General features: G+C 41.7%; 1 protein-coding gene across 1 annotated transcript in view; it reads left to right on the top strand.

Annotated features, from left to right (window-relative positions):
- ZNF45 (zinc finger protein 45) overlaps nucleotides 1–23,947 on the top strand; it is a 70,227-nt gene that overhangs the window by 32,819 nt on the left and 13,461 nt on the right. The window contains exons 8-9 of the mRNA XM_053906451.1: nucleotides 21,676–21,873; nucleotides 21,986–22,102. Coding sequence (XP_053762426.1) covers nucleotides 21,676–21,873; nucleotides 21,986–22,102 — 315 coding nt within the window. The remainder of the gene's footprint in view (nucleotides 1–21,675; nucleotides 21,874–21,985; nucleotides 22,103–23,947) is intronic.

Here is a 23,947-nt window from a genome sequence, read left to right on the forward strand (position 1 = left end):
TGCTATACATGTATCTTTTCTTTGGGGGACTGTTCTCGAATTTTGAAAGTTTGTATGTTCTGGATGTATGTCCTTCTATGTTTTGCAAATGTTTTATCTCTGCGTGTGGTTTATGTTTTTATTCCATTATCAGTATTTTTTAAATTATTTTTTTAATGTTTATTTATTTTTGAGAGAGAGGAAGACAGTAAGTGACAGGGGAAGGGGCAGAGAGAGAGGAAGACACAGAATCCGAAGCAGGCTCCAGGCTCTGAGCTGTCAGCACAGAGCCTGATGCGGGGTTTAAACCCATGAACAGTGAGATCATGACCTGAGCCAAAGTTGGACGCTTAACTGACTTAGCCACCCAGGCGCCCCCATTATCAGTATTTTTCACGAAGCAGGTGTTTTGTTTTTGATGAAGTTCAGTTTTCATCTTTTGTGGATTCTGCTTTTGGATTCAGATCTGAGAACTCTTCCTAATCCAAGGTCACAAAGCTTTTTCTCCTTTTTTTTCCTTAAGTTTATTTATTTTGAGAGAGTGAGACACGTGTGTGCGCGTGGATGGGGGAGGGGCAGAGAGAGGGGAAGAGAGAATCCCACGCAGGCTCCACACTGTCAGCACAGAGCCTGACATGGGGCTCCATCTCATGACCCATGAGATCGTGACCTGAGCTGAGATCAAGAGTCTGATATTTAACCAACTGAGCCACCCAGGTGCCCCTCTCCTCTTTTTTATCTAAAAGTTTGTTTCAGGTTTAACATTTAGGTCTATGATCCATGTGAGTTAGTCTGTATAAAATGTGGGGTCAAGGGCCAATTTTTTGGCATGGAAACATCCAGTTAACTATCCTTTTAACATCAAATTGCTGTTGTACCTTTGTGAAAAATCTGTAGATCATACATGTGTGGGTCTTTTTCTGGCCTCTCTGGTTCCATCAATCTATATGTCTGTCATTTTGCCAATATGTAGCTTTATACACTAAGTCTTGAGATGAGATAGTATGAGTCTTCCAACTCTATTCTTTTTCAGAATATTTTGGCTATTTTTTTTTAAGTTTAAATTGCCTTTTTTTTTTTTTTTTAGTTTATTTAATTTTGAGACAGAGAGAGAGAGTGTGTGTGTGTAAGCAGAGGAGAGAGGCAGAGAGAGAAGGAAAGAGAATCCCAAGTGGGCTCTGCATTGTCTGTACAGCCTTAAACTCACGACCCATGAGATCATGACCTGAGCTGAAATTAAGAGTTGGAATCTTAACCAACCGAGCCACCCTGGCACCCCCTATTTTGGCTATTTTGTCTGCTTTTCCATAATTTTTAGAATAAGCTTTGTGACTAAGCTTTGTGAAATTAAGCTCATTACTGGGAATTTTATTGAAATTGCATTGAATATATATAGGTGAGTTTAGGGAGACTTAGCATCTTATCAATATTGGATACTCTCTCTTTTTTTTTTTTTTTTAAGCAATATTTAATATTCTAAACCACAGGCACCATATATCTGCCTATTTGTTTAGGACTCCTTTAATTTCTTTTATCAGTAATTTGTAGTTTTCAGTACATAGATCCTGCTCATATTTTATTAGATTTATACTTAAGTACTCTGGTTTTTGGTATTAAACTAAATGGTACTATTTTTCAAATTTCAACTTCCAGCTATTCATTGCTAGTATATAGAAATGCAATTGTTCTATGTTAACCTTGTAGCCTACAATCATGTCAAACTTGTATATTAAAGTAGCTCTTCTATATAGATTTCCTGGGATTTTCTGTAATCAGATAATGTCATCCACAAAAAGATTAATCTTTCCATGCCAGTTGATGTGCATGTTCAGCAACGTCACTGCGACGTAAGGAAGCTTCCCCACCAACATTAGGTTTGGGTCACAAAACTCATGACAGACACCCTTTGGGATGATCAAAGGTGGAGAGAACACTTGTCCAGGAGAAGGTCCAGAGCAGAAAGAACAGTCAATGTTCAGGTATTTTATAGAGTAGAAGTCCTCTCGAAGTTAAGTTAAAAATGAGTGGTGCCTGGGTGGCTCAGTTGCTTAAGCGTCCGACTTCGGCTCAGGTCATGATCTCGCGGTTCGTGAGTTTGAGCCCCGCGTCGGGCTCTGTGCTGACGGCTCGGAGCCTGGAGCCTGCTTCAGATTCTATGTCTCCCTCTCTCTCTGCCCCTTCCCCATTCATGCTCTGTCTCTCTCACTCTCAAAAATAAATAAATGTTAAAAAAAAATTTTTTTTAATGGTTGGAGGTTGCTTGTGCTTTGTGAGTGAACCTTACCCCAGAACCTTACCAGAATTGTGAAGGAGGCAGAGGACATGGGCAGGAGATGAAGCTTATACGTTGCTGACACAAAATCAGATGTCTTTGTTTCTTTCCGATGGGCTTCACAATTGACTCCTTTTTTTGTTTGTTTGTTTATTTTGAGAGAGAGAGAGAGAGAGAGAGAGAGCATGTTCGTGCGCATGCATGTGGGTGGGGGAGGGGGCAGAGAGGGGAAGAGACAGAATCCCAAGCAGGCTCCATACTGTCAGCAGAGAGCCTGGCATGGGGCTCGATTTAATGAACCATGAGATATTTGATATGACTTCAGTATTAAAATTTTTAGACTTCTTTTGTAATATAACATATGATCTTTCTTGGAGAATGTTCTGTGTGAGCTTCAGAAGAATATTCTGCTGCTGTTGAATGGAATGTTCTATGTTGGGTCCCTTTGGTCTAATGTAGTTCATGTTCAATCTTTCCTTATTGATTTTCTTAAGTTTTTTTTTTTATGGCTTTCTTAAGTTTTTTAAATGTTTATTTTTGAGACACACACACACACACACACACACACACACACACACACAGAGTGCAAGTGGGGGAGGGTAGGGAGAGGGAGACACAGAATTCGGAAGCAGGCTCCAGGCTCCGAGCCGTCAGCACAGAATCCGCAGCAGGGCTCAAACTCATGAACTGTGAGATTGTGACCTGAGCCAAAGTCAGACAGTTAACCGACTGAGCCACCCAGATGCCCCTCCTTATTATTGATTTTCTATCTGGATGATCTATCCATTGTTAAAAGTAGGGTACTGAGGTCCCCTTCTAGTATTGCATTTTTGTTTCTCTCTTCAGATCTGTTAATATTTGCTTAATATATTTAGTTTCAATGTTGGGCACACATTTACACTCGTTTTATCTCGATAAATTTACCCCTTTAACACTGTATGATTACTTTCTCTGTCTCTTGTTACGGTTTTTGACTTAAAGTCTGTTTTGTCTGATATAAGTATAGCTGCTTGTGCTTTCGTCAGTTCCCATTTGCGTGAATTATTTTGTATTCGTTTCTTCATTTTCAACCTATGTGGGTCCTTAAAGCTGAAGTGAGTCTCTTGTACGCAGCATGTAATTGGTTCTTCTTTTTTGGTCCATTCAGCCAAGACTCTGTGTCTTTTGGCTGGAGAATTCAATCCATTTGCATTTAAAGTAATACTGATAGCTAAGGACTTAATAATGCCACCTTGTTAATTTTCTGACTGTTCTGTAGTTCCTTTGTTCCTCTCTCCCTCTCTTGCTGTGTACTTAGGTTATCTGAGGATTTTCCATAGTGCCATATTTTGATTCCTTTCCCTTTCACTTTTGTGTACTACAGGTTTTGTTTTGTGGTTTCCATGAGCTTTCATAAAACATAACCATTATACCTTTGATCACATATAAAACTTTGTGCTTTTCTCCTTAGACTTTATGTTTTTGATGTCACAATTTATATATTTTTATATTATGGATCCACTAATAAATTTTTGTTGCTACGTATTTTTTCAAGTTTTTATTTAAATTCCAGTTAACATACCTTGTAATATTAGTTTCAGTTGTAGAATTTAGGGATTCGTCACTTACTTACGACCCCTGGTGCTTTTCCCATGTACCCGCCTTAATCTCCATCACCTATTTAACCATCCCTCCCTCAACCTCCACTCTGGTGACCATCAGTTTGTTCTCTAAAGTTAAGAGTCTATTTTTTGGTTTTCCTCTTCCCATCCCTCCTCCCACGTTCATTTGTTTTGTTTCTTGAAGTCCACATATGAGTGAAATCATTTGTCTTTGTCTGAGTGACTTGTTTCACGTAATACTTGCTAGCTCTATCCATGTCATTGCAAATGACAAGACTTCATTCTTTTTATGGCTGATTTGTATTCCATGGTGTGTATATACTACATCTTCTTTATCCGTTCATCACTTGATGGACACTTGGGCTCTTTCCATAATTTGGCTATTGTTGAATCAAATGCTGCTATAAACATCTGGGTGCATATATCCCTTCCAATCTGTATTTTTGTATCCTTTGAGTAAATACCTTGTGGTGCATTTGTTGGATCGTAGGGTAGTTCTATTTTTGACTTTTTGAGGAACCTATAGTTGTTTTAAATGCTTTTCTCTTTTAACCCTAGAATTAAGGAATTGATCACAACTAGGAGAATTTGACAATATACTTCCCTTTCTTTACCAGTGAGGTTTATACTTACATGTTCATTTTACTAATTCGTATCCTTTCATTTCAGCTTGAAGAACTCCCTTTAGCAGTTTCTGTAGAGCAGGTCTAGGGATGATCAACTCCTTCGACTTTTGTTTGTCCGGAAAAGTCTTTATTTCTGCGGCACAGCTTTGCTGAGTAGCATTGGTTGCCATTTTTTTGTTTTTTGTTTTTTTCCCTTTTGGCACTTGGAATACATCATCTCTCTCCTAGCCTACGAGGTCTTTGATGACATATCCTGTGGTGATGAGTTTCTTTTCCTGTGCTGCTTTCAAAATTCTCTCTTTAATTTTTTAATAGGTGTATTATAATGTGTGTCAGTGAAGTCCTCTTTCAATGGAAAATGTTCCAGGACCTATGAAGTTCATGTACCTGGGTGTGCATATCACTCCCCAGATTTGGGGATTTTTCAGCCATTAGGTAATTTTTTAAACATTTTTATTTATTTTTGAGAGACAGAGCGTGAGTGGGGGAGGGACAGAGAGAGAGGGAGACACAGAATCCAAAGCAGGCTCCAGGCTTTGAGCTGTTAGCACAGAGCCCTACAAGAGGCTTGAACCCATGAACCATGAGATCATGACCTGAGCTGAAGTCAGACACTTTACTGGCTGAGCCACCCAGGCACCCCGTCAGCCATTATATAATTTTTTTAAATAAGCTTTCTTTCCCTTTCTTCTTCTGGGACTCCCATGATGTGTATGTTGTTTATCTGTATTCGATCCCATAATTCACATAGGCTTTCTTCACTCTTTTTCATTTTCTTTTCTTTTTTTTTTTTTTAATGTTTGTTTATTTTTGAGAGAGAGAGGGAGACACAGAATCCAAAGCAGGCTCCAGGCTCCAGGCTCCAAGCTGTCAGCACAGAGCCCAACAGGGCGCGAACCCACGAACCGTGAGATCATGACCTGAGCCAAAGTCAGATACTTAACCGGCTGAGCCAACCAGGCACCCCTCACTCTTTTTCATTTTCTTCTCCTCTGACTGAAAATTTCTAATGACCCCTCTTTGAATTAACAGATTTTTTATTCTGCTTGATCAACCCTTAGGTTCGTGCTCCCTGTCGCACTTTTCATTTCATTTATTGTATTTTGGGGCTCCAGACTTTAACTTTGCTTCTTTTTTTCCAACTTGTATCTCTCCGTTGAACCTGCTGTTTTGTTCATGTATTCTTTTCCTAATTTTGTTGGATTGTCTATCAGTGTTCTGTAGCTCACTGAGCTTCCTTAAAAGTTATTTTGAATTCTTTGTCAGGCAATGCTTCACTCTCCATTTCTTTGAAGGTACTTACTGGAAAAGGAGCGTGTTCCTTTGGTAATGCCAGTTTCCTTGATTTCTTATATCCCTTGAACTGTGTTGCTGTCTTCTCATTTGAAGAAGCAGTTACCTCCTCCAGGCTCTACCGACTGGCTTCAGGGGAGAAATGCTATCACTATCAGCTGGCTGGGGATTCTGAGTCTTTCTCAGAACTTTTCTATCGATGTATCCACTCCACACTCGTGTTCCCTCTTGGTGGGGGAATTTATAAGATTGTATGCTTTTTCCCAGCAAAGCCAGGCTTGGTGATGAGAGCGTCCCTTTTTCTCCCCCTTCGAGTGTTGTCCTGAAGTGCTTACATTTGTGTCCCTTTTCCCAATCCTGCAGAATTGGGATGACCGTCTGTGTGTGCCAGAGGTGTGCAAAGGCTCATGCTTATCATCTTCTGGGGTGGGTGCAGGCAGCTAGCCACAAAGTAGAGGAAATGAGGCATGTGGCGTGTTGGGGTGCTAATGGGCAGTTTGGGGAGCCTGCAGGAGAGGTATCCCCAGCACTTGTGGGCAGGCTTCCTGGCAGTCTGTGATGCACTTAGTAGAATCTGTGTACCTTTGATGAGTTCCAAGCCCTGGTTGCTGTGCTCCCAGCCTCTCCCAACCCTTCGGCCATACAGATCACCTCGGTATTGTGGGTAGAGCAGGAAAGAAGTGGGCCTTTTGAGTAGCAGCTCACACAGCTGGGGAAGCCTAGCACTTGACTCACATGATCTTACTTCCCCACCCACATGGGAGAAATTGCAGGCCAATGGGATCTGCCTTCACGGTGAGCTCTGCTGTCGTGGAGGAGAGGTGACACAGGGAAAGAGAAACTCTTCTCCCCTTCACGGCATCTGTTCTCAGATTTGTTGCTGCTCCACCAGTGCTGGAACTTTTCTGTTGGAATATGGAATGCCTACAAATGTCCTCGTATCCAGGAGTGATTGCCCTCAACCCCCTGAATTTTGCAAAGTCGTCCTTGCTGCTAGAAGCAGCCATTCCGCTACTGCCTGAGGAAAATGACCCCTTTTGTCCCCGAAGAGCATGTAATGGCTTCCTCTGAGATAGAGACCTTGAAAGACAGGGGCGCCTGGGTGGCTCGGTCGGTTAAGCGTCCGACTTCGGCTCAGGTCATGATCTCAGAGCCCGTGAGTTCAATCCCCGCGTCGGGCTTTGTGCCGACAGCTCAGAGCCTGGAGCCTGCTTCAGATTCTGTGTCTCCCTCTCTCTCTCTGCCCCTCCCTCTGCTCGTGCTCTGTCTTTCTCTCTGTCTCTCAAGAGTAAATAAACATTAAAAAAATTAAAAAAAGAAAGACACTGCTGATTCTCCTCAGGACTGAATCCTGCCACACCTCTTTGCTTCCACAACTACACGTAGATTCAAGTCACCCCCAAAGCCTTAGGTACAAATGACACTGAAGTGGTACTCTGCACATTGAAAGAATTTCATGATTTTTCAGCTTAGGTAGATAAATCTGGGAACATGTCTGGGGGTGGATCTTTGGGATATGGGGTTGTGACACAAGGAGTATAAAATTGGATGAGATGAATATATTGAAATAGGCTCATTAAACAGATTCTGAATTCAATATTTCAGCTCCATTGGTTAGAAAGGTGTGAGTTTTTTGTTTCTGTTTTTTGCTTTGTTGGTGGTGGTTGGTTGGTAGGTTGAAAAATGGATGGAAATGTAGCTTCACTAAATTGAGTTGAAATTCCAGAATTTCGGGGCACCTGGGTGGCTCAGTCGGTTGAGCGTCCGACTTCGGCTCAGGTCATGATCTCGCCGTTTGTGAGTTCGAGCCCCGCGTGGGGCTCTGTGTTGACAGCTCAGAGCCTGGAGCCTGTTTCAGATTCTGTGTCTCCCTCTCTCTCTGACCCTCCCTAGTTCATGCTCTGTCTCTCTCTGTCTCAAAAATAAGTAAACATTAAGAGAAAAAAAAATTTAAAAAAAAAAAGAAATTCCAGAATTTCTTTGGTACGATGTAGAGGGAAATGTTCAGAGTCTTGCGGAGATTTGAATGTTAGAGCAGATTTATCATGTAGACATGTCACCCGCCCCTGGAGGAATAGAGAAATCATAATTCATCATGACCTTGAGAAATAATTTGAGAGGAACTTCAGCATCTTTGAAGAGCTGAAGGTTTTTTGTGCTCTGTAGAGGAGGATCTCGAAATGAAATGATGAGATCCTAGTGTGGTATTGGTCAAGTGGTGGCATTTAATCCCAAAGGCAAGTTGGATAGGGATACCATAATGGACAGCAGAGCCAACATCATACTCAGAATAGTCTGATATGTGACATTGGCTATTGACTTTGATGTCCCTGAAACATAAATAGACGTGAAGTATACGTGATACGTACAAGTGGAATTGTTCTAGGTCATGTGAACAGAAGTCTACCTTCATCCTAAAAACAGAGATTGACTACCTCTTAAACAGTATCCAGACATGAGCCAGTTTTCACACCCAGAATTTAGTGGATTAAGAAAAGGCTGGGGGCGCCTGGGTGGCTCAGTCGGTTAAGTGTCCAACTTGGGCTCAGGTCATGATCTCGCGGTTTGTGGGTTCGAGCCCTGCGTCGGGCTCTGTGCTGACAGTTCGGAGCCTGGAGCCTGCTTCCGATTCTGTGTCTCCTCTCTCTGCCCCTCTCCCACTTGTGCTCTCTCTCTATCAAAAATAAATAAACATTAAAAAAGAAAGAAAGAAAGAAAGAAAAGGCTTCATCTTCCTAAGTACCCTGCTACCCTGCCAAACATTGCAATGTTAATCTTTCTCCTGGGCTTCCCTCAAGGGGACCATTTGGCTGGGACTACTGGATCATAGCTCTGAACTGGCCCATTGATTGATGCTGATTGGCCCTGGCGAGTGGGAAGTCAAAGTTCTCCTAGGCATATTGATAAGACTATGCCAGCGGATGGGAAATAAATTCCCTAAAAATCTAGGTGCCTTCTACTTAAGTTTCTAAGGGGTCATTGGTGTTGGCATGTTGAAATGCCACTTCTTTTTTAAAAAAAAAATTTTTTTTAACATTTATTTATTTTTGAGACAGAGAGAGACAGAGCATGAACGGGGGAGGGGCAGAGAGAGAGGGAGACACAGAATTGGAAGCAGGCTCCAGGCTCTGGGCCATCAGCCCAGAGCCTAACCCGGGGCTCGAACTCACGGACCGCAAGATCGTGACCTGAGCTGAAGTCGGACGCTCAACCGACTGAGCCACCCAGGCGCCCCTAGAAATGCCACTTCTAAAGTAAAGGACGTGTTGCATCCTTCCTACAACCAAGAGAGAGTCACCATGCCTAGTGTGCTCCTTCAGATTTTTGAACACGCATATTTCTCATTGGGGTGTTCTACTATGCCCTTTTATGTGTGACCTGAAAACCTTCTGCCTGGAGCCCAGAGGAGAATAAGGCTCTCAGGTCCAGGCTTCCATGGAAGCTCTCTACCACTTGGGCCATATGACCCAGCAGATTAAAAGGTTCTTGAAATGTCAGTGGCAGACAGAAATGGTGTTTGGAATGTCTGGCTAGCTCCTAAAGATAATTCACAGCACAGACCCTTAGAATTTTGGCATCAAGCCCTGAATCCTCTATAGACACCCACCTCTCTTTAAGGAATAATTTTGGGGGGCACCTGGGTGGCTCAATCAGTGAAGCGTCCCAGTTCTTGATTTCAGCTCAGTCATGATCTCAGGTTCGTGAGTTCAAGCCCTGCATCAGGCTCTGCGCTGCTAGCATGGAGCCTGCTTGGGATTCTCTCCCTCTTTCTCTCCCCCTCCCCCACTCATGCTCTCACTCTCTCTCAAATAAATAAACTTTAAAAAAGTTATATTTATATTTATTATATTATATTATACATAAAGAAACCACTTTGGTTTTGTCATTGCACTTTACTAGACTGAAGAGTTAACCATGGGCTCCCAAATTACCACACACTCTGACTCTCCTTCATGGACTAGGTGTCAGCTCACCAATGTAGGCTTGGATTTGACAACAGAAGCACTCTGTTGTCAAATGGAAGAGATTTACATGAGGAGTAAGTGGAAGTATATTTATATGAAGCATTGGAAGCATCAGTAAATGGCCCAAATGCCCACGGTCCATACTTGTATTATGTTACTTTCTCCCAGTGTGCCCCTATAGCTTCGTGGAAAGTTCCTTATGACCAGTTGGGCGAGGAAGGGAAAGTTCACTCCTGGCCAATTTGCAGATGGTTCTGCGTGGTAGGTAGACAGGCACCGACCTGAAATTGTTCAACTAAAATATAACAGCTTCTTTCTGGGATGTCCGTAAAGGGCAATTGTGAAAGGAAAACCTCTTAATGGGCAGAACTTTGACCAGTGTGCCTTCGTTGCTCATTTGGCCTAAAAGAACAAATGGCTAGAATTAAGAGTCTGTATAGTTTTACAGGCTGTGGTCAAAGGTTTGGCTGGATTTTCAGGTTCTTCAAAGATACGTGATTGGAAAATTAATTGCAAGGTATCCTAAGGGAGAGGAATTTTGGATAGACCACTCTGAGTGGGGAAAGAATGTGAAGATAAGTGTGCTCCACATAAACAACCACCGTATGGTACTTTCAGTAGAGGAGGGTTTCAATAAACAAGTAGTTTGATCCAATGTGTCTCTCTCTTTTAGCTTCTGTCAACAGCCACTTCTGTCATTGCCCAGTGAACTCATGAGCCAAGTGGCCATAACGGCAGGAATGGAGGTCATCCATGGTTTTAGCAATGTAAACTCCATGTACCAAGGCCATCCTGGCTATAGCTATTGCTGAGTGCCATGTGCCAGCATCAGAGACCAACATTGGTTCCTTGATATAGTCCCTTTCCCCAGGATGATTGGTTCCATTAGACCATTTCCATCATGGAAGGGGCAGTACCTTGTTTTTAATTGAATAGGCACTCTGGATATGGATTCACCTTCCATACCTGCAGTGCTTTTGCCAAAACTACCAACTAGGTACTCTAACAGTCCTTTTCCACTATGTTTGTGGTATTCCACGCAGCATTCGTTCTCTTTTTTTTAAACTTATTTTTATTTCAATTCCAGTGTAGTTAACATACGGTGTTATATTTATTCAGATGTACAATATGGTGATTCAGCAATCCCGTATATTACTCAATGCTCATCAAGATAAGAGATAAGTGTACTAGGGGCACCTGGGTGGCTCAGTGGGATGAGCATTTGACTCTTGATTTCAGCTTAGGTCGTGATCCCAGGGTTCTGGGATTGAGTCCCATGTTGGACTCCGCGCTGAGTCTGGAGCCTGCTTAAACTTTCTCTCTTTCTCTCTCTCCCTCCCTCCCTGCCCCTGTGCCCCTCTCCCCCACTTGTGCCCCCTTGCTCTCTAAAGTTAAAAAAGGGAAGAAAAAAAAAAAAGACAAGTGTACTCTTAATCTCCTTTACCTATTTCAACCACCCCTCCACCCCACCCTCCAATGGTAACCATCAGTTTGTTCTCTGTAGTTAAGAGTGTTTTTTTGCTTGTCTCCTTTTTCCCCTTTGTTCATTTGTTTCTTAACTTCCACATGTGAGTAAAATCATATGGTATTTGACTTCCTCTGAGTGGCTTATTTCATTTCGTATTCTCTCTAGATCCAGCCCTGTTGTTGCAAATAGCAAGATTTAACTTTTTTTAAATGGCTGAATTAAAAAAAAAATCACATCTCCTTTATCTCTTCATCTATCAATGGACACTTGGGCTATTTCCATAATTTGGCTATTGTAAATAATGCTGCAGTATATATAGGAGTGCATATATCCCCTCGAATTAGTGTTTTCATGTTCTTAGGGTAAGTACGCAGTATTGCAATTACTGGATCATATGATGGTTATATTTTTAATTTTTCGAGGAACCTGCACAAAGCATTGCTTCTGATAAGGAATTCACTTCATAGCAAATGAAGTGTGGCAGTGAGCCCATCCTTGCGGAGTGCATTGTTTCGATCCTGTTCCCCATTACCTTGAAATATTTGGATTGATAGAAAGTGGACTAGCCCTTTGAAAATTCAGTTACATTACCTGGTAGGTGGCAGTATCTTGTTGAGCTGTGGCATTGTTCTCATAGATACTGTATATGATTTAAATCCGTGCTCAGAATATGGTGTCCATAGGCAAGCTTCCCAAGATCAGGAATCCAGGGGTAGAAATTTGAGTGGCTCCACTTACTACTACTTCTAGTGTTCCAGTAGCAAATATTTTGCTTCCTGTCTCCATGAGCAGGCTCTAAAGAGATCTTAATTCCAAGGGGATGAATGATTTCATCAGAAAACACAACAATGATTCCGTTGTTCATTGTTCATTCCATTGAACTTGATATTTCAGACTGGGCACTTGATGTCTCCTACTTCTGAATGAATAGTCAAAGAAGGGGGTTATTTTACTGGTTGGGGTAATTGATTCCAATAACAAACAATTGAGTTGCTACAGCACAGTGGAGGTAAGCAAGAGTACGTCTGGAATGCAAGAGATCACTTAGGGGTCTCTTAAAAGCACCGTGTCTAATGATCAAAAACCAGTGGAAAAATACAACACAGTTCAGGGAGGACTGTTAATGTCTCAACCTTGAAGAATGAAAATTTGGTTCATCCTGCTAGGAAAAGAACCACAGTGAACTGAGGTGTTTGCTGAGGGCAAGGGGAATATGGAATGGGTAGTGAATGATGATAGCTGTAGATCATTACATCAGTTCCAGAAATGATGACTGTAATACTTATAAATATTCATTGTTTTGTTATATTTTCACATACTCACAAAATATTTATTTTCTTTTTATCCCCAGTTTTACTGAGAAATGATTGACATACATCACTGTGTAAGGTTAAGTCATACAATATGATGGTATGATTTACATATATTGTGAAATGATTACCACGGTAGGTTTGGCTAACGTCCATATTCTCATGTAAATAAAAAAGAAGGGGAGCCTGGGTGGCTCAGTTGGTTAAGCATCCGACTTTGGCTCAGGTCATGATCTCATAGCTCCTGAGTTCGAGCCCCACGTCGGGCTCTGTGCTGACAGTTCAGAGTCGAGCCTGCTTCAGATTCTGTGTCTCATCTGCCCCTCCCCCGCTTGCACTCTGTGTGTGTCTCTCTCTCTCTCACTCAAAAATAAACAACAGGGGCGCCTGGGTGGCGCAGTCGGTTAAGCGTCCGACTTCAGCCAGGTCACGATCTCGCGGTCCGTGAGTTCGAGCCCCGCGTCAGGCTCTGGGCTGATGGCTCGGAGCCTGGAGCCTGTTTCCGATTCTGTGTCTCCCTCTCTTTCTGCCCCTCCCCCGTTCATGCTCTGTCTCTCTCTGTCCCAAAAATAAATAAAAAAACGTTGAAAAAAAAATTTAAAAATAAACAACAAAAAAAAGAAAACATTTTCATCTTGTGATGAGAACTCTTAGGATTTACTCTCACGAAGTTTCCTATATATTATATGACAGTGTTCGCTGTAGTCATCACGTTGTACATTACATCCCTAGTATTTACTTATCTTATAGCTGGAAGTTTGTACCTTTTGACCACTTTCCCCCAATTCCCCTTCCCCCCCCCCCCCCCGCCTTTGGTAACCACAGTCTATGAGTTTGTTTCTTCTGTGAGTTTGTTTTTTTGTTTGTGTTTTAGATTCCACATATAAGTGAACTTATGCAGTATTTGTCTTTCTCTGACTTTTCATTTAGCATAATGTCTTCAAGTTCTATCCATATTGTTGCAAATGGCAGGATTTCATCATTTCTTTTTATGGCTGAATAATATTCCATCGTAAATATATACAAAAGCTTCTTTATCCATTCACTCATTGATGCAAACTGAGGTTGTTTCCGTGTGTTGGCTATTGTGAATGCTGCTGCTGCTGCTGCTGCTACAAACATGGGGGTGCCCATATCTTTTCAAATCAGTGTTTTCATTCCTTTAGATATATTCCCAGAAGTGGAATTGCTGAATCCTACAATAGTTCTATTTTTAGTTTTCTGAGGATCCTCTATACTGTTTCCCACAGTAGCTGTATCAATTTACAGTCGAACCAGCAGTGCACAAGTGTTCTCTTTTCTCCACATCCATAACATCATTTGTTATCCCTTGTCTTTTTGATGATGGCTGTTCTAACAGGGATGAAGTGATACCTCCGTTGTGGTTTTAAGTTGCATTTCACTAATGACTAGTGAAGTGGAGCATTTTTTCATGTACCTGTTGGTCTTTTGCATATCTTCTTTGGAGAAGTGTCTACTTAGGTCCTCTGCCCATTTTAACTAGATTATTTGCGAGAGGGGTTGTTTTGCTGTTGAGTTGTGAGTTCTTACATATTTTGGATATTAGCCTCTTATCAGATACATGGTTTGCAAATATTTTTCCTCATCCCATAGGTTGTAATTTCCCTTTGTGGATGATTTCTTTTGCTCTGCAGAAGCTTCTAAGTTTGATGTAGTCTCACTTGTTTACTTTTTATTTTGTTTCTTGTGCTTTAGGTGTCATATCCAATAAATCATTACTAAGGGCCATGTTGAGATTTATTCCTGTTTTCTTTTAGGAATTTCTTACATTTAAGTCTTTCAATTCATTTTTAGTTAATCTTTGTGAATGGTATAAGATTTGGGTCCAGTTTCATTCTTTTGAATGTAAATATCGAATTATCCCAGCACCATTTATTGAAAAGAGAGTCTTCTCCATTGAGTGTTCTTGACTCCCTTTTCAAATATTCGTTGACTGTATATGCTTGGATTTATTTCTGGGCTATCAATTCTGTCTTATTGGTATTAGTTTTTGTGCCAGTACCATACTGTTTTGATGACTATAACTTTATAGTATAGTTTGAAATCAGGATGTGTGATGCCTCCTGCTTTGTTCTTTCTCAGGATTTATTTGGCTATTGGGGGTCTTTTGTGGTGCTATGTAAATTTTTGGACTGTTTTTCCTACTTCTGTAAAAAAAAAAAAAAAAGCTGCCATTGGAATCTTGATGGGGATCTCATTGAATCTATAGATGCTTTTGGTAGTCTTGATATTTTAACAGTATCAATTCTTCTAGTCTATGAACATGGATACTTTTCCATTTATTTGTAACCTATCAGAATAGGGCCCCACTCTAATGACCTATTTAATTGCCTTCTTAAAGAGCCTATCTCCAAATACAGTCATATTGGGGTTTAAGCCATCAGTATGCATGGGCAGGGGGCACAAACCAGTCCATAGTATCTTGAGAGTGGGAAATAGTTTCAAACAGACCAACCTCTCTTTTTGATTGAGATATAATTCACATACCTGAATATTCACACTTGTAAGATGTATAATTGCATGATTTTTGGTATATTCACAAAGATATAAACTATCTCCACTGTCTCATTCCAGAGCTTTTTCATCAGCCCACCAACCCCTCCACCCACCCACCCACCCCCATCCATTAGCATTCATTCTCCACTCCCAATGAACAAGTCCCTGGTAATAACTAATCAAATTTCTTTCTCTATGGATCGATGTATTATGCACATTTCATATAAATGGGATCATAAAACACATTGTTTATTGTGTCTAGCTTCTTCCACTAAGCATGTTTTCAAGGTCAATCCTTGACTGAATCAGTATTTCATTTTTTAATTGCAGAGTAAGATCCCATTGTATAAATATATCACATTTTATTTACCTAGTCATCAGTTGCTGGATATTTGGATTGTTTCTACAATTTGGCTATTATCAATAATGCTGCTATAAACATTTTTGTACAACTGTGGGCATATGATTCATTTCTCTTGGGTATATACCTGGGAGCGGAATTTCTGTGTCATAGACCCAATCTTTTTGAAGGTCAGTTTTGCTGATATCCGGCTAGGGCTGACATCATAGATAAATAAAGATACTCATGGCTGTGCAGCTTATAAGACTATGTGTGCTTAAAGAGGTGAGAACATCAGTTAGAATAAAGGAGACTGTATCACTCTTAGGTCCAAGTAGGTGGGGTCAGGCCCTGTGCCTCAGGAGGGCCTACAGTATGCAGTGCCCAAATTTTTCATGTTGCCCTCTGCTGCCTGAGTCTGGTTATGAGTGGTAGTGTTATCCAGTTAGGGTGTCTAGAGCCTGGATCTGAACCTGTGTGTGTCCAATCTGGTTTCTCCTTCTGGGGTTGTCTCTGGTCTTTATCCCATTTGAGTGGTCTATCAGATACCCCAGGAAACTTCCAAGAATGGTGCCCATGCGGTTGAGGTGCCTTGGTGCTTGCTTCCCTGTGGCACAATATTTTAAGCCATCACATGATTAGTGTACTGCCAGAATGGAGGTGACTCATGGATTCTGGCACTCATGATTCAGACTCATCTGGAAGAGTAATAAAGAATCAGTCAAATTACCATAACTGTCTTGGGCCCATGAATTTTGTAGTACAGTTTTAAAGTATTTTTATCAACAGTTCTGCTGTGTAGATTTCCAAACGCTCAGCTTCTTAAGCCTTCACCTTGTGCATTCTTCAGAGTATTTGAAGTTCACCACTGCAACTGAACTGAACTTTCCAATGATATATTAGGGATATATATCATTTATATATTCCTATATCATATATATATATGTATATATATATATATATGTATACATATATATATACACACACATATATATATATACACATATATATATATACACACACACACATATATATATATATATACATATATATATATATATATATATATATATATATATTTGATATGTTTGGATAACAGCTAGGTTTAGTGTTATAGTAGAGACAAAACTAACAGCAGCTTAAATAACCTAGAATATTTTCTGCTGCCGGATTTCGGAGAGGTTAATTCTTGCCCCCACTGTGGGAACCCACGTTACTACTGCCCTTGAAGTCGACAGTATGAACTCCGCCCCCATGACCACTGTGGGAACTATGCTACCGAATCTCTCAGGAGGCGCAAGCACTTCCGGCCAAAGAGGGTGGGAATGGGACGGTGGTTCTCTGGCTTTCTGGGAAGTGTAGTCCGGAAGTCCCGTAGACAGTCGTACACTTCCCCAAGGCCGTCGGGAAACGTGAATTCTGGGTAGTTGATCCTCCCGCAGCCTGGGGCGGGGCGGTCTCAGGCACTTCCGCTCGGGTGGCCAGGTTGCTACAGGCTCTTCCGTCGCTGTGGTGAGTGGTTTCTGGTTTCGAGACCCTTCTGAACTTCCCTGGGTGCCAGTACCACCGGCCATTGATTTGGGGAAAAGAGCTGCGTCAGACAGCGGTGGTTTGAGGACTGGAGTGGTGTTTCCCTCCCCAGGGACCCTCTTGGCGTTTGGGGATCTTGTGCTGTGCATGGCCCGGTGGGGGGGGGGGGTCTCCCGAGCTCTCTGCCTACGGTCCTGCCCCCCACCCCAGGGCGGCCCACCTTTCCCTCGCTCCGCCTTTTCACTCGGTTGAACATTGAGGGACTTAACATCTGTGTCCAATTTTTTTTTTTTTTTTTTTTTTTTTTTGGTAACATTGGGATGACTTTTCTACCTTGCTTATAATACAGCGGTTTGAGAATTAAACAAGATGGGTTAGGTAAAGCCTTAAAGACAGTTCCTGCCACGTGGTGAATGGTGATCTCTTGGTATTAGACTTTAATTTTCTTAAGTGCTCAGTAACCTGAAAGCCATGAATATCGGATGGAGTGAGAGCTTCAGCTGCAGTGACTCCTGTCATTTCTCTTTGATCTCAATCGGAAGCTTCATAGTCCCCAACCCCTTCTGATGAGTTACTCCTGTGAAAATTAGTGAGACAACCTCCTTTAGGATGGCGTCCGAGGCTGGCAGGGAGAGCCCTCACACCCTGTCGCTCTTGTCAATTGTAAGAGACCCAATTGGGAGGCCCAATTGGAAGAGACCACCTTGCAGGCTGATAACTACCGTAGCTCTTCGTTGCTGTCCTAGAGGGAACCAGAATGGCTTTCCTCCCCCAGCGCCGCATCAGCGCAACCAATGAAAGATTGTCAAAACTCAGCCAATGAAAAGCCACCATATTTCCAAGTCCCGGTTAATCCAATGGGCTTTTTGTTTATGACAGCTTGCCCAGTTTCTCCCTTTCCTTTGTAAAAGAGTGGGTTTCCCCTTTGTTCTTCGGACTTGCTTGTGGTTTTGCCATATCCTGCTCGTCCTGGATTGCAGTTCTCTACTATTCCAGTAAAATAACTGGCAGTTTTATTTTTAAGGTTAACATTCCCAAACCGTTTCTGGCTGAAAGTAGGGGGTCTGGAGGAGGGCAGAATATCTCATGATTTCTCAGGGACAGAGACATAATTGTGGCATTTCAGAGCCTCCTCTCTTTCCTTGGTTTTTGTCGAAAAAAAAAAATTGTGTTTCTCGCTGCACCATTGTGGTTATGTCTAAAAATTGCTGATACTTTTGGAGTTACTTATGATGAGTTGAAGACACCAAGACCTAGCTGCTGCCAGCTGTCAACTGTCCTTGCCCTTTTTTTTTTTTTTTTTATTTCACGCATCTCTTTTTTTCAAGAATTTGGGATTATGCTGTAGAAAATACTTCTTCGTCCCTAAATATTTGTATTGTTAGCAAAAATTCAACTGAGTAAACGTGAAGACTTCATTGGCTTTATTAAGTGGTTCATAAATTGGGTGGCATCCCATAAAACAAGTAGGAGGGATCTCCCAGGAGTTGTACAGAATGGAAGGTTTTTATGGGAAGGAGGGTGGGGCAAGGAAGTTATTAGCAAGTGGAAAGAAAGGATTGTTCTGGGCACGGTCACTTTCCCTTAGAGGGAAGAGCAGGGGATCTTAGGCATCTTGCGGGGATGGAGAGGGTCTGTGTGACAGATTACTCAGCTGGTGCTTATCGGAGAATATCTGAGTTTCTGGGGGAGTCTGAAACTGCAATTAGGTTAGGCATTAAGCCCCAGTTTGGTCACTTGGCCTAAATGACAGCGTTTTAGGGCTGTGTTTTTCTTTTAAACAGTGTCTATTTTCTTTTTTTTTTTTTTTTTTTAATTTTTTTAACGTTTATTTATTTTTGAGACAGAAAGAGACAGAGCATGAATGGGGGAGGGTCAGAGAGAGGGAGACACAGAATCTGAAACAGGCTCCAGGCTCTGAGCTGTCAGCACAGAGCCCGATGCGGGGCTCAAACTCACGGACCGCGAGATCATGACCTGAGCCGAAGTCGGCCGCTTAACCGACTGAGCCACCCAGGCACCCCATAACAGTGTCTATTTTCTACGAACAAGGATATTCTCTTCTATACTCACAGGGTCAAAATCAGAAAATGACATTGTTTAATATGCTGTTATCTAACCCACAGTCCATATTTAAATTTGTGCTGTTGTTTTTTTTTTTTAATTTTTAAAATATTTTTTGAGAGCAGGAGTGCAGGCTGGGGAGGGGCAGAGAGAGAGAGAGGGAAACACTCTTTAATTGACTCCTTTAATCTGGAATGATTCCTTCATTTTGATCATGATGTTTTTGTTCACGTTGTGGAAGCACACTGTATTGGAGAAAGTCCATCTTGTGAAGTTTGTGTGATAGATTTCATGGTTTGATTCAAGTTTTTATTTCAATTACAGCTACTTAACATACAGTATAATATTAGTTTCAGGAATAGAATTCAGTGATTCATCACTTACATACGACACCCAATGCTCATCACAAAAAGTGCCCTCCCTGGGGCGCCTGCGTGGCTCCGTCGGTTAAGCATCCGACTCCGGCTCAGGTCATGATCTCGCAGTTTGTGGGTTCGAGCCCCTCTCATCAGGCTCTGCGCTGACAGCTCGGAGCCTGGAGCCTGCTTCTGATTCTGTCTCTCTCCATCTCCCGGCCCCTCCCCTGCTCATGCTCTGTGTCTCTGTCTCTCAATAATAAGTAAATGTTAAAAAAATTTTTTTTAAAGAAAAGTGCCCTCCCTAATACTCATCACCCACTTAACACATCCTGCCATTCACCTCCCCTCCAGCAACCCTCAGTTTGTTTTCCAGTTAAGAGTCTCTTTTATAATTTGCCTCTCTCTCTTTTTCCCCCCTACGTTCATCTGTTTTGTTTCTTAAATTCCACACTGAGTGAAATCATATGGTATTTGTCTTTCCCTGAGTGGCTTAATTCACTTAGCGTAATACACTCTGGCTCTACCCATGTCATTGCAAATGGCAAGATTTCATTCTTTTTGATGGCTGAGTAATATTCCATCATACACACACACACACACACACACACACACACACACACACATATATCCATTATATAGAGAGAGAGAGGGAGAGAGAGAGAACATCTTCTTTATCCATTCATCCATTCTTGTACATTTGGGCTCTTTCTATACGTCGGCTATTGTTGATAATGCTGCTATAAACATCGGGGTGGAGTAAATACCTAGTAGTGCAATTTCTGGGTCATAGGGTAATTCTTTTTTTTCTTTAGTTTTTTTAATGTTTATTTATTTTTGAGAGAGAGACAGAGACCGAGCATGAGCAGGGGAGGGGCAGAGAGAGATGGAGACACAGAATCTGAAACAGGCTCCAGGCTCTGAGCTGTTATCACAGAGCCTGACATGGGGCTCCAATTCACAAGCTGTGAGATCGTGACTTGAGCTGAAGTCGGACGCTTAACTGACTGAGCCATCTAGTCACCCCAGTTCTATTTTTTCATGTTTATTTATTTTTGAGAAAGTGAGAGAGAGCGAGAAAGCACAAGCGGGGGAAGTGCAGAGAGAGAGGGAGTCAGAGGATCTGAAGCAGGCTCTTTGCTGGCAACAGAGGGCCGAATGTGGGGCTCAAACTCAAGAACCATGAGATCACAGCCTGAGCCGAAGTCAGACGCTTGAACAACTGAGCCACCTGGGCACCCCAATAGTTCTATTTTTAACTTTTGAGGACTCTTTATACTGTTTTCCAGAGTGGCTGCACCAGTTTGCAGTCCTACCAACCATGTAAGAGGGTTCCCCTTTCTCCGCATCCTCTCCAACACCCGTTATTTCCTGTGTTGTTCATTTTAGCCATCGGACAGACGTTAGGTGGTATCTCATTGTAGTTTTGACTTGTATTTTTCCTAATGATGAGTGACATTGAGAATCTTTTCATGTGTCTGTTAGCCATCTATAGGTCTTTTTTTGAAAAATGTCTGTTCATGTCTTTTGACCATTTTTTAACTGGATTATCTGTTAAGTCCATCTGGTCAGTGTTTCATTCAAAACCATTGCTTCCTTGTTGATTTTCTGCCTAAATGATTTGTCCATTGATGGAAGGGGAGTATTAAAGTCCCCCACCATTATTGTATTATTATCAATGAATTCCTTTATGTTTGTTATTAATTGGTTTATATATTTGGGTGCTTCCATGTTGTGGGGGAAAACAGTTGTCCACAACAATTTAAAAATTATTGTTCAGCTAACACAATATTAGGGAAGACAATGAAGCAGAGTTAACCGCTTTTTCAAAGGTTATGAGTGACCTCAGAATAGTCAGTGTCAGATTCGGATATCATACGGTGTCTTTTGGTAGAAAATCACATTTATAAGAAATTTCACATTACAGAATGTCATCTTTTTTAATATTGGCTACAAAAATAAGAAACTCTGAGTGTATTCAAAGTGTTCTCCAGCTCTCAACAGCTCTAGGATTTGGAAATATTATTCTCCCATTTGTACAGATGACAAAATTGAGGGAAAGAGATGTTATTAAATTACCCAAGATGATACAACTAGTGAGAAGCTGAGGTAGAATTTGAACCCAGATACGATTGCCCCAGAGGTGATTCTTAAGTGTTTTTCTTTTTAACATTTATTTATTTTTGAGCAATAGGGATAGAGCATGAGCAGGAGAGAGGCAGAGAGAGAGGGAGACACAGAATCCAAAGCAGACTCTAGGCTCTGAGCTGTCAGCACAGAGCCCAGCACAGGGCTCGAACCCATGAACCGCGAGATCATGACCTGAGCCAAAGTCAGACGCTTAACCCACTGAGCCACCCAGGTGTTCTGCCCCAGAGATGATTTTTGTTGGGTGCATTATGTTGTCTCAATTTCCATCATATCAGAATCTCAGCTGCCACCTTGGAAGCCACAAGATGACACAAGTCAACACACCAAGTCAACACACAACAGTGAATGTGCGTGGGGGGCAGGAATGGAGTATCCGTGCCCTGATCTGCTCTTCAAGTTGTGTATGGCAGGAGCCACCCCAAGGAAGGGGCTCCTGGGTAATTCACAATAAGCATTCATGTGGGTGAGCATCGTCCCTGGTCACCCATTCATGTCCTTTTCTGCCTTTTCCAGACACTACCAGGCACAGATCTGCCTCAGCAGGACTCTATTCCCAGAATCTGTACATCTCCAGAAGTAGCAAGAGAAAATGACCACATTCAAGGTGCATATGGCTTCCCTTTCTTGCTGGTAAAATTCCATTTCACTCCTCAAAGTGTTACACATTTGTGTCTTTTCCTCGGTGACTCAAGGAGAGCACCAGGCTAAATGACCTGTTTGGTTTTTGGTTTTTGGTTTTTGGTTTTTTGGCGTTTTTTTTAGCATTTGTTTTATTTTGCCATTATTCATTTTATTTGAAAACAAGTGTGGACAAATTAGTAGGAATGCTTGCTTCACTGCTGACACATTAACTATTTTTATTTCCCCCTACTCTTTCTTGTGCACATTCATAGATTTATTCGCATTCATGATATACATCTAATGTTGACTTGTGTCTTTTTCATTTAGCATTATATAACAGCCCTTATTTATAGTTGCTCCTAGACATTAAGGTGGCTTAGGAGTTTGTTGTGAGGCACACCGCATTGATCATTTTCCTGCCTGAAGCTTTTTCTCCAAAAAATCAATTCTCCGAACACGCTGCCTATTTTTTATCCTCAGTGTACTAAGAACTCAGTAACGAAAGAGTACACATGATACGTGCCGTGTTAGGATTTTGTAGACAGATATTCAAATACAGCAGAGTGCAACAGGCTCTAACCACTGCTTTATGCAAATATTGTTGGAGATTTTCACACAGGAAGAGCTAGATTCTGTCTTTCCTGTGTCTGAGTCATACCCTGCATGTCTCTTATTACTTACTGGTGTACTTAAAAAAATTTTTTTGGGTGGGGGGCACCTGTGTGGCTCTGTCGGTTAAGCATCTGACTTCAGCTCGGGTCATGATCTCATGGTTTGTGAGTTCAAGCCCCGCCTTGGGCTCTGTGCTGACAGCTCAGAGCCTGGAGCCTGCTTCAGAGTCTGTGTCTTCCTCTCTCTCTGCCCCTCCCCTGCTCATGCTGTCTCTCTCTCTCAAAAAAAAAAAAAAAATTAAAAAAAAAAAAAAAGAAACTTAAAAAAAAATTTTTGAAACTTTTTATTATCTTTATTTATTGTTATTATTTAATTATTTTGAGAGAAGGAAAGGGAGGGGCAGAGAAAGGGGGAGAGAGAGAGAATCCCAAGCAAGTTCTGCACTGTCAGCGCAGAGCCCGATGTAGGGCTTGAACCCATGAATGGTTAAGATCATGACCTGAGCCGAAACCAAGAGTCAGGCACTTAACCAACTGAGCCATCCAGGCACCCCTGGTCTATTTTTATTCCTTCACGTATTGATGAGTTTTTTCAAAATAACATATAACCTTGGGTTTGTATATGTGTTTTTCAATAATAGATTTTATTTTTTTAGGGCAGTTGAGCATTGACAGTAAAATCCAGCAGAAAGTACAGAGATTGCCCGTGTACCCCCTGCCTCCACACACCCACAATCCCTCCCATTGTCAACATCCCCCACCAGAGTGGTGCACTGTTACAGTCGATGAACCTGTATTGGGACATCATTATCACCCAGAGTCCCTAGATTACATTAAGATTCACTCTTGATGTTCTTTCTGTCGGTTTGGGCTTTATAATGATATGGCCCCACCATTATAGTATCATACAGAGTAGTTTCACTGCTCTAAAAAATCCTGTGTTGCACCTATTTACCCCTCCCTTTCCCTAACCCCTGGCAACCACTGATCTCTTTACAGTCTCCACAGTTGTACCTTTTCCAGAATGTTATATGATTGGAATTGTACAGTATATAACCTTTAAGATTGGCTGCTTATACTTAGTAATATGAATTTAAGGTAAAAACATATCTTTTTTTTGTGGCTTGATAGTTGTTTTTTTCCCCCTTAAATTATATTCTGGTGTTGGGCACCTGGGTGGCTCAGTCAGTTGGTTGAGCATCTGACTTTGGTTCAGGTCACGATCTCACGGTTCATGGGTTCA

Source organism: Panthera pardus, unplaced genomic scaffold, assembly GCF_024362965.1.
Source record: "Panthera pardus isolate Hobbes unplaced genomic scaffold, ASM2436296v1 HiC_scaffold_18, whole genome shotgun sequence".
In the NCBI taxonomy this organism is placed as follows: Eukaryota; Metazoa; Chordata; class Mammalia; order Carnivora; family Felidae; genus Panthera; species Panthera pardus.